Genomic DNA, 9,626 nt, shown 5'->3' on the forward strand with positions numbered 1-9,626 from the left:
GACGAAAGAGATACTGTTAACAAAAACTATAAATAATTATAATAATTAAAAAACACACACCTTCTCATATGAATCTAAGCATGCTCGCATCAATAACCAAGAGAGAGAAAGAAGAGAGCAGACTAGTATTAAATATAAATGCTATCAGTGGTTTTTTTTTTCCCCCGACAAACTTTTTATGATTTAACTGAGCTACTAGTGGGTTCAGAGTCAGAAATTACGACAATAAATGTTCTCATGAAGAAGACTGAAAAAGTTACTAGACTTAGTGTTATGCTATAAAAACTGTACTTAAATGGGATGCGTTAGAGAGAGAAGAAAAGAAGAATGACGGAAGAAGGGACATTTATATTTTAGACATTTTTTATTTGTTATGTAGTAGAATATATTTTTTTTAATTATGTATGGGGAATAAAGTATTACTAAGATGTACAACAATTTTAGACTCTTTTTGAAAAATATTGGTGGCCCTGAAAAGGGCCGTTGTTAAGTGAGTAATCTGATATATCCACTTTTTACTTGGCAGCTTTCTGGGTCTTCTTTGGCAGAAGTACAGCCTGGATGTTTGGTAGAACACCTCCCTGGGCAATGGTGACACCAGACAAGAGTTTGTTCAACTCTTCGTCGTTTCTGATGGCCAACTGGAGATGACGGGGAATGATTCTGCTCTTCTTGTTGTCACGAGCGGCGTTTCCTGCCAACTCCAATACTTCAGCTGCTAAGTATTCTAAGACAGCTGCGAGGTACACTGGTGCACCGGCACCAACTCTCTCGGCATAGTTTCCTTTCCTCAAAAGTCTGTGGATACGACCGACTGGGAACTGAAGTCCGGCACGGGATGACCTAGACTTTGCCTTTGCTTTTGCTTTTCCTCCTTTTCCTCGTCCTGACATTTTGTACTATTTGGTTGATCGACACTGAGTAAAGTGATACAATTTTTCTTCAAAATTTAGCTTATATACCCACTAAACGGATTGAACGATGTTTTTATTATACACCAATCAGAACGAAGCTCTCTGCGGGCAGTTAGGCTACCGAACATTCAACATGTTATGGGTGCTCTCTCCGAGGTTCGCGTTCAATAAAATCTTTCAATCCGTTTTGCCCAGTATATAAACAAATTGAAAATAATTTTTCACCATTACTTATTTGATTATCAAACCAGTAACATGCCACCCAAAGTAGGAACTAAAGGAGCCAAGAAGGCCGTCACCAAGGCAAAGACTGCCAGACCCGGCGGTGACAAGAAAAGGAGGAGGAAGAGACGTGAATCCTATGCTATCTACATCTACAAAGTCTTGAGACAAGTTCACCCCGACACCGGAGTGTCCTCAAAGGCAATGTCCATCATGAACAGCTTCGTCAACGATATCTTCGAGAGAATCGCAGCAGAGGCTTCCCGATTGGCACACTACAACAAAAGATCTACCATCACATCTCGGGAGATCCAGACCGCTGTCCGTCTTCTCTTACCCGGAGAATTGGCCAAGCACGCTGTCAGTGAAGGTACCAAAGCCGTCACTAAATACACCAGCAGCAAGTAAACAGTCTGAAGTTTATAACTTCACAAACGGCCCTTTTCAGGGCCACCAACATTTTTCAAAAAGAATTTACAATTGTTGTACATCATGTCAAACTTCTAAACAAAGCTATAAATCCCAACCCCCAGCTATAACTACTTTCAAACTATTTCAATAGTATATGGTTACTTTTCTCTTCTTTCTATCTGTATAACAAATATGTGTATTTCACTCATTCTGTAGTATTTAATTTGTCAAAACTACAAAGCGTAAATACATAAATCATGAAGAACAAAACAGTGCTTTCATTCCAATTAATAGAGTTGATAAATTTACGATTTCTTTTGCTTTTCGAGAGAGAAAAAAATATTGCGAGAATTATTTTACACGGAAACAAGAACATTACCTAATCTTAAACCACGCAAAAACTCTATAATTGAATATAACAGAATCTACAGATTTTGTGTGTAAAAGTCCGTGCATTTTGTTTTGAAATTTTCTCTCTTTATGTAGGCAAATGCACGGACTTGTTGATCTTTGAACGTATTCATAAACCTTCAGAAATATAAATTCTCAAATAAATACAAGAGTAAGAGTAAGGAAGTTAATTAAAAAGAAAGCCAGATATTTAAAAAAAAAAAGGGGGGGGGGGGGGGGGGGGGGGGGGGTAATAGCGAGAGAGAGAGAGAGAGAGAGAGAAAATAGTTGCGGATCAGGATCAGGGAAAACAAGAAAACGGTTGAAAAATTCATGAACATTAGAGAAAAGAATAGAAGTGGGAGCAAGCTTTGATTTCAAGATTTTGTTTAAAACGATGTACAACAAATCTAAGATTCTTTTTGAAAAATGTTGGTGGCCCTGAAAAGGGCCGTTGTTGATATTAGCTGGGTGGCTGTTTAACCTCCGAATCCGTACAAGGTACGTCCTTGACGTTTCAAAGCGTAGACAACATCCATGGCAGTGACAGTCTTCCTCTTGGCGTGCTCTGTGTATGTGACAGCATCACGGATGACATTTTCCAAGAAAACTTTAAGGACACCACGGGTTTCCTCATAGATGAGTCCAGATATACGTTTTACTCCACCTCTTCTTGCTAAACGACGGATGGCTGGCTTGGTGATACCTTGGATGTTATCACGCAACACCTTCCTGTGACGCTTGGCGCCTCCTTTTCCTAGACCTTTACCTCCTTTTCCTCTGCCTGACATGTTTAACTATTTGTGGTGATTAGTTAAATAATACTTTCCGTCTAACAGCGACTCTTTATATATCACCAACGCGGCCGTAAAAGAAGTATCACACATTTTCAGTTAACTGTTGTCTGATTGGCTTACGTTGTTTTATTCCGGGAGGTAACTCTGTACTGCCTTAAACTGTGTACACTTTCAATCCACTTTTTCATTCTAGGTCTGAAAAATATAATAATTCATATCAGACAGTAAATTTTTAAGAAAAAACTATAATTGAACAGAAAAAAACTTTCAATCGGAATAAAAATGACTGCAGGAGACAAAAAAAGTTCCAAAATGTTGAAAAGTTTTCATTTTAAGATAGAAAAGTATGATAAATAAATGATAAATGAAAATCACTTTAGACAGTCAAAATTATAAAGATAATTATTTGCTTTCTCTGAACAGACATTTTTATTCAATGTCAATACACATTTCAACTTAATGGAATGGAATTTAGTTGGGGAAAAAATAAACCTCACAGACATATCTAGGAATACTGGTTATCTATTTGTCTATTTCATGTACCCAGAAATTGGATACATCACAGGATTTTACATGCTTGCAGTTTTCTACCTGTCTTTCATAACTCAACATCATCTGTCAAAGCTGTGCTTGCCATCCATCAAAGATCTGCTGCAGGTACTTCAGATCATAAATGAGAGAATGTATGAATAAAACTGTTATTGTTATTACTATTAAAGAATATTTTTTTTAGGTATTACAGTGAAGAAAAGAGATGCCCCTGACTGCGGGTAAAACTTCTTATGTGTGCATCTTCCTTTCAATTTTATTTTTAAACGCCATTCTATATTTATCCACAGTATGACGATGACAATTTCATCAGCCAATCCAATAAAAATGTTAATGCGCACACATGTACTTACTATTCTGAAGACATCTTTTAGCCAGAAAAGTTTATAATAAGTCTGAAAACTACTTTTTATCATATAAAAAAGCTTATAAGTGCAAGATATATGCTTACATGGACTTCCTACAGTGAAATTTTGTGGGGACTACTTGGACCCGTACCGAAATTATATTAATTTAAATAGAAATTTCATGATTTTGTAAACTAGCAGCAAGACAAGACTCTAAAGTGGACAAAATATATTACTACATACATGATAAAAAAATTCTTTACAATTCTGACTGAAAAAGAGCTCTAAATTTTTGATAAAAGTACCCTGTAATATCAGCTTTTCTAAAAGAAATATACAAATTAATGATTTATACAAGATATTTAAACTCTAACTTAAAAAAAAAGGTTATATTTTGGCCAGTTGGTGGTTCTCTTTCTTTGGTCTAGACTACTGGTGTAAATAATACATCAAAAGAAGACAAGAAAAAACAAGCGAAGAAAAGAAAAGAACAGAAGTACAGATAGAAACATTCATATGTTGATCTTTTTTTATATAATGTACTATTTAATATTCTACACACAAGGACATACATGTACCATGATAAACAAACACCCCCCTTTTTTTTGTGATGAGACTTGCGTGTATATATATATCATAAAATTTATTTTTTGTCTATGTATTGCTTTGCATATAGATGGATTCAACAAGAAGAAATAAAAGAGAGAGAGAGAGAGAGAGAGAGAGAGAGATGGGGAAAAGAGGGGTTCAGCTATGTTTCTAATTTTCATGTACAACAATTTATAGATTCTTTTTGAAAAATATTGGTGGCCCTGAAAAGGGCCGTTATGTTTTGGTGAAAAAATCACACTTCTTAAGCACGTTCTCCACGGATTCTTCGGGCCAATTGGATATCCTTTGGCATGATGGTTACTCTCTTGGCGTGGATTGCGCACAAGTTGGTATCCTCGAAGAGACCGACCAAGTAGGCTTCGCTGGCTTCCTGTAGGGCCATGACGGCTGAACTCTGGAATCGGAGATCAGTTTTGAAGTCCTGGGCGATTTCACGGACTAATCTCTGGAAGGGGAGTTTCCTGATGAGGAGCTCTGTGCTCTTCTGGTATCTCCTGATTTCTCGGAGAGCGACTGTTCCTGGCCTGTATCTATGTGGTTTCTTGACTCCACCGGTTGCAGGTGCGCTCTTACGGGCGGCCTTGGTGGCAAGTTGTTTTCTTGGAGCTTTACCTCCGGTGGATTTACGTGCAGTTTGCTTTGTTCGTGCCATGATTATTAGCTCTGTGGACGATTTGCTACAGAAAGAATACTTGAAAATTTCGGTGAATGTGTTTTTGTGCTTGCCGGGAGGATTGAAATCACGGTGACGATTGGATCACCACTTACATAAAGCTGGCGTTGATTGGTCCGCATATCTTAAATCTGATTGGACTGATTTGTAAGGGACTTTGACAGTTTTCAATCCAGTTTTTACTGAAAAACTGCTCAACCCAAGCTGACAGTAAAAATGCCCCCTTTTTTCATTCAAAATTACAGTTTCTGATCATCATCCCTCATTGCTCAACAATAGTAAATTAGTGTCACGGTTTCAATATGATAAATCTGAAGAAGAAAAAAATAATAATGAAAAAAGGTCAAAATACATGCAGAAACATTAAGGAAAGGAAAGAAAAATAAAACAGGAAAAAATAAAAATAAAATGCAGTTTGAACACTAACAAAGCGAAATAAGAAATGCAAAAACAGAAACAAATGGAATTACACATTCCCGACATGACATTGTACGGATCGGCTGAGTTTCTCTATTGTTGTATTATGTCATATTTATGTATATTTAATATAAAAAAAGAAGATGTGGTATGATTTTCATTTGGGCTGGGCACATTTGTCACATTGTCTGATTGTCGGTGTGCTTACATCGATTCCACATCTTTAATACACAAACAATAAATAAATAAAGACAGAAAGACAGAGAGAGATGCCGAAAAAAAATGGAAAAAGGAAAAGAATGGAAAGTACATATCATATATAAAAGTGTTGACGAAAGAGATACTGTTAACAAAAACTATAAATAATTATAATAATTAAAAAACACACACCTTCTCATATGAATCTAAGCATGCTCGCATCAATAACCAAGAGAGAGAAAGAAGAGAGCAGACTAGTATTAAATATAAATGCTATCAGTGGTTTTTTTTTTCCCCCGACAAACTTTTTATGATTTAACTGAGCTACTAGTGGGTTCAGAGTCAGAAATTACGACAATAAATGTTCTCATGAAGAAGACTGAAAAAGTTACTAGACTTAGTGTTATGCTATAAGAACTGTACTTAAATGGGATGCGTTAGAGAGAGAAGAAAAGAAGAATGACGGAAGAAGGGACATTTATATTTTAGACATTTTTTATTTGTTATGTAGTAGAATATATTTTTTTTAATTATGTATGGGGAATAAAGTATTACTAAGATGTACAACAATTTTAGACTCTTTTTGAAAAATATTGGTGGCCCTGAAAAGGGCCGTTGTTAAGTGAGTAATCTGATATATCCACTTTTTACTTGGCAGCTTTCTGGGTCTTCTTTGGCAGAAGTACAGCCTGGATGTTTGGTAGAACACCTCCCTGGGCAATGGTGACACCAGACAAGAGTTTGTTCAACTCTTCGTCGTTTCTGATGGCCAACTGGAGATGACGGGGAATGATTCTGCTCTTCTTGTTGTCACGAGCGGCGTTTCCTGCCAACTCCAATACTTCAGCTGCTAAGTATTCTAAGACAGCTGCGAGGTACACTGGTGCACCGGCACCAACTCTCTCGGCATAGTTTCCTTTCCTCAAAAGTCTGTGGATACGACCGACTGGGAACTGAAGTCCGGCACGGGATGACCTAGACTTTGCCTTTGCTTTTGCTTTTCCTCCTTTTCCTCGTCCTGACATTTTGTACTATTTGGTTGATCGACACTGAGTAAAGTGATACAATTTTTCTTCAAAATTTAGCTTATATACCCACTAAACGGATTGAACGATGTTTTTATTATACACCAATCAGAACGAAGCTCTCTGCGGGCAGTTAGGCTACCGAACATTCAACATGTTATGGGTGCTCTCTCCGAGGTTCGCGTTCAATAAAATCTTTCAATCCGTTTTGCCCAGTATATAAACAAATTGAAAATAATTTTTCACCATTACTTATTTGATTATCAAACCAGTAACATGCCACCCAAAGTAGGAACTAAAGGAGCCAAGAAGGCCGTCACCAAGGCAAAGACTGCCAGACCCGGCGGTGACAAGAAAAGGAGGAGGAAGAGACGTGAATCCTATGCTATCTACATCTACAAAGTCTTGAGACAAGTTCACCCCGACACCGGAGTGTCCTCAAAGGCAATGTCCATCATGAACAGCTTCGTCAACGATATCTTCGAGAGAATCGCAGCAGAGGCTTCCCGATTGGCACACTACAACAAAAGATCTACCATCACATCTCGGGAGATCCAGACCGCTGTCCGTCTTCTCTTACCCGGAGAATTGGCCAAGCACGCTGTCAGTGAAGGTACCAAAGCCGTCACTAAATACACCAGCAGCAAGTAAACAGTCTGAAGTTTATAACTTCACAAACGGCCCTTTTCAGGGCCACCAACATTTTTCAAAAAGAATTTACAATTGTTGTACATCATGTCAAACTTCTAAACAAAGCTATAAATCCCAACCCCCAGCTATAACTACTTTCAAACTATTTCAATAGTATATGGTTACTTTTCTCTTCTTTCTATCTGTATAACAAATATGTGTATTTCACTCATTCTGTAGTATTTAATTTGTCAAAACTACAAAGCGTAAATACATAAATCATGAAGAACAAAACAGTGCTTTCATTCCAATTAATAGAGTTGATAAATTTACGATTTCTTTTGCTTTTCGAGAGAGAAAAAAATATTGCGAGAATTATTTTACACGGAAACAAGAACATTACCTAATCTTAAACCACGCAAAAACTCTATAATTGAATATAACAGAATCTACAGATTTTGTGTGTAAAAGTCCGTGCATTTTGTTTTGAAATTTTCTCTCTTTATGTAGGCAAATGCACGGACTTGTTGATCTTTGAACGTATTCATAAACCTTCAGAAATATAAATTCTCAAATAAATACAAGAGTAAGAGTAAGGAAGTTAATTAAAAAGAAAGCCAGATATTTAAAAAAAAAAAGGGGGGGGGGGGGGGGGGGGGGGGGGGGGGTAATAGCGAGAGAGAGAGAGAGAGAGAGAGAAAATAGTTGCGGATCAGGATCAGGGAAAACAAGAAAACGGTTGAAAAATTCATGAACATTAGAGAAAAGAATAGAAGTGGGAGCAAGCTTTGATTTCAAGATTTTGTTTAAAACGATGTACAACAAATCTAAGATTCTTTTTGAAAAATGTTGGTGGCCCTGAAAAGGGCCGTTGTTGATATTAGCTGGGTGGCTGTTTAACCTCCGAATCCGTACAAGGTACGTCCTTGACGTTTCAAAGCGTAGACAACATCCATGGCAGTGACAGTCTTCCTCTTGGCGTGCTCTGTGTATGTGACAGCATCACGGATGACATTTTCCAAGAAAACTTTAAGGACACCACGGGTTTCCTCATAGATGAGTCCAGATATACGTTTTACTCCACCTCTTCTTGCTAAACGACGGATGGCTGGCTTGGTGATACCTTGGATGTTATCACGCAACACCTTCCTGTGACGCTTGGCGCCTCCTTTTCCTAGACCTTTACCTCCTTTTCCTCTGCCTGACATGTTTAACTATTTGTGGTGATTAGTTAAATAATACTTTCCGTCTAACAGCGACTCTTTATATATCACCAACGCGGCCGTAAAAGAAGTATCACACATTTTCAGTTAACTGTTGTCTGATTGGCTTACGTTGTTTTATTCCGGGAGGTAACTCTGTACTGCCTTAAACTGTGTACACTTTCAATCCACTTTTTCATTCTAGGTCTGAAAAATATAATAATTCATATCAGACAGTAAATTTTTAAGAAAAAACTATAATTGAACAGAAAAAAACTTTCAATCGGAATAAAAATGACTGCAGGAGACAAAAAAAGTTCCAAAATGTTGAAAAGTTTTCATTTTAAGATAGAAAAGTATGATAAATAAATGATAAATGAAAATCACTTTAGACAGTCAAAATTATAAAGATAATTATTTGCTTTCTCTGAACAGACATTTTTATTCAATGTCAATACACATTTCAACTTAATGGAATGGAATTTAGTTGGGGAAAAAATAAACCTCACAGACATATCTAGGAATACTGGTTATCTATTTGTCTATTTCATGTACCCAGAAATTGGATACATCACAGGATTTTACATGCTTGCAGTTTTCTACCTGTCTTTCATAACTCAACATCATCTGTCAAAGCTGTGCTTGCCATCCATCAAAGATCTGCTGCAGGTACTTCAGATCATAAATGAGAGAATGTATGAATAAAACTGTTATTGTTATTACTATTAAAGAATATTTTTTTTAGGTATTACAGTGAAGAAAAGAGATGCCCCTGACTGCGGGTAAAACTTCTTATGTGTGCATCTTCCTTTCAATTTTATTTTTAAACGCCATTCTATATTTATCCACAGTATGACGATGACAATTTCATCAGCCAATCCAATAAAAATGTTAATGCGCACACATGTACTTACTATTCTGAAGACATCTTTTAGCCAGAAAAGTTTATAATAAGTCTGAAAACTACTTTTTATCATATAAAAAAGCTTATAAGTGCAAGATATATGCTTACATGGACTTCCTACAGTGAAATTTTGTGGGGACTACTTGGACCCGTACCGAAATTATATTAATTTAAATAGAAATTTCATGATTTTGTAAACTAGCAGCAAGACAAGACTCTAAAGTGGACAAAATATATTACTACATACATGATAAAAAAATTCTTTACAATTCTGACTGAAAAAGAGCTCTAAATTTTTGATAAAAGTACCCTGTAATATCAGCTTTTCTAAAAGA

General features: G+C 36.6%; 6 protein-coding genes across 6 annotated transcripts in view; 2 read left to right on the top strand and 4 right to left on the bottom strand.

Annotated features, from left to right (window-relative positions):
* Positions 1–327: 327 nt before the first annotated feature.
* Positions 328–893, bottom strand: LOC134721190 (histone H2A). The gene has a single exon (XM_063583996.1). It carries the CDS (start codon positions 891–893, stop codon positions 516–518), a length of 378 nt encoding a protein of 125 aa, XP_063440066.1. The 3' UTR covers positions 328–515.
* A 147-nt stretch (positions 894–1,040) lies between these two features.
* Positions 1,041–1,735, top strand: LOC134721191 (histone H2B-like). The gene has a single exon (XM_063583997.1). The coding sequence runs from the start codon at positions 1,170–1,172 to the stop codon at positions 1,542–1,544; it is 375 nt and encodes a 124-aa protein (XP_063440067.1). The 5' UTR covers positions 1,041–1,169; the 3' UTR covers positions 1,545–1,735.
* Positions 1,736–2,416: 681 nt separating this feature from the next.
* LOC134722581 (histone H4) lies at positions 2,417–2,728 on the bottom strand. Its single transcript, XM_063586201.1, has one exon. The coding sequence runs from the start codon at positions 2,726–2,728 to the stop codon at positions 2,417–2,419; it is 312 nt and encodes a 103-aa protein (XP_063442271.1).
* A 1,755-nt stretch (positions 2,729–4,483) lies between these two features.
* Positions 4,484–9,626, bottom strand: part of LOC134722582 (uncharacterized) — a 7,633-nt gene continuing 2,490 nt past the window's right edge. The window contains exons 3-5 of the mRNA XM_063586202.1: positions 8,087–8,386; positions 6,182–6,548; positions 4,484–4,919 (exon numbers count right to left, since the gene is read on the bottom strand). Coding sequence (XP_063442272.1) covers positions 4,484–4,919; positions 6,182–6,548; positions 8,087–8,386 — 1,103 coding nt within the window. The remainder of the gene's footprint in view (positions 4,920–6,181; positions 6,549–8,086; positions 8,387–9,626) is intronic.
* LOC134721193 (histone H2A) lies at positions 5,892–6,555 on the bottom strand. Its single transcript, XM_063583999.1, has one exon. It carries the CDS (start codon positions 6,553–6,555, stop codon positions 6,178–6,180), a length of 378 nt encoding a protein of 125 aa, XP_063440069.1. The 3' UTR covers positions 5,892–6,177.
* On the top strand, positions 6,732–7,397 carry LOC134721195 (histone H2B-like). The gene has a single exon (XM_063584001.1). It carries the CDS (start codon positions 6,832–6,834, stop codon positions 7,204–7,206), a length of 375 nt encoding a protein of 124 aa, XP_063440071.1. The 5' UTR covers positions 6,732–6,831; the 3' UTR covers positions 7,207–7,397.

Source organism: Mytilus trossulus, chromosome 6 (assembly GCF_036588685.1).
Source record: "Mytilus trossulus isolate FHL-02 chromosome 6, PNRI_Mtr1.1.1.hap1, whole genome shotgun sequence".
NCBI lineage: Eukaryota > Metazoa > Mollusca > Bivalvia > Mytilida > Mytilidae > Mytilus > Mytilus trossulus.

Bases quoted from the DNA above. Each gene is read 5' to 3' on its own strand.
- LOC134721190 (XM_063583996.1), bottom strand. From the start codon at position 893: ATGTCAGGACGAGGAAAAGGAGGAAAAGCAAAAGCAAAGGCAAAGTCT.
- LOC134721191 (XM_063583997.1), top strand. From the start codon at position 1,170: ATGCCACCCAAAGTAGGAACTAAAGGAGCCAAGAAGGCCGTCACCAAG.
- LOC134722581 (XM_063586201.1), bottom strand. From the start codon at position 2,728: ATGTCAGGCAGAGGAAAAGGAGGTAAAGGTCTAGGAAAAGGAGGCGCC.
- LOC134721193 (XM_063583999.1), bottom strand. From the start codon at position 6,555: ATGTCAGGACGAGGAAAAGGAGGAAAAGCAAAAGCAAAGGCAAAGTCT.
- LOC134721195 (XM_063584001.1), top strand. From the start codon at position 6,832: ATGCCACCCAAAGTAGGAACTAAAGGAGCCAAGAAGGCCGTCACCAAG.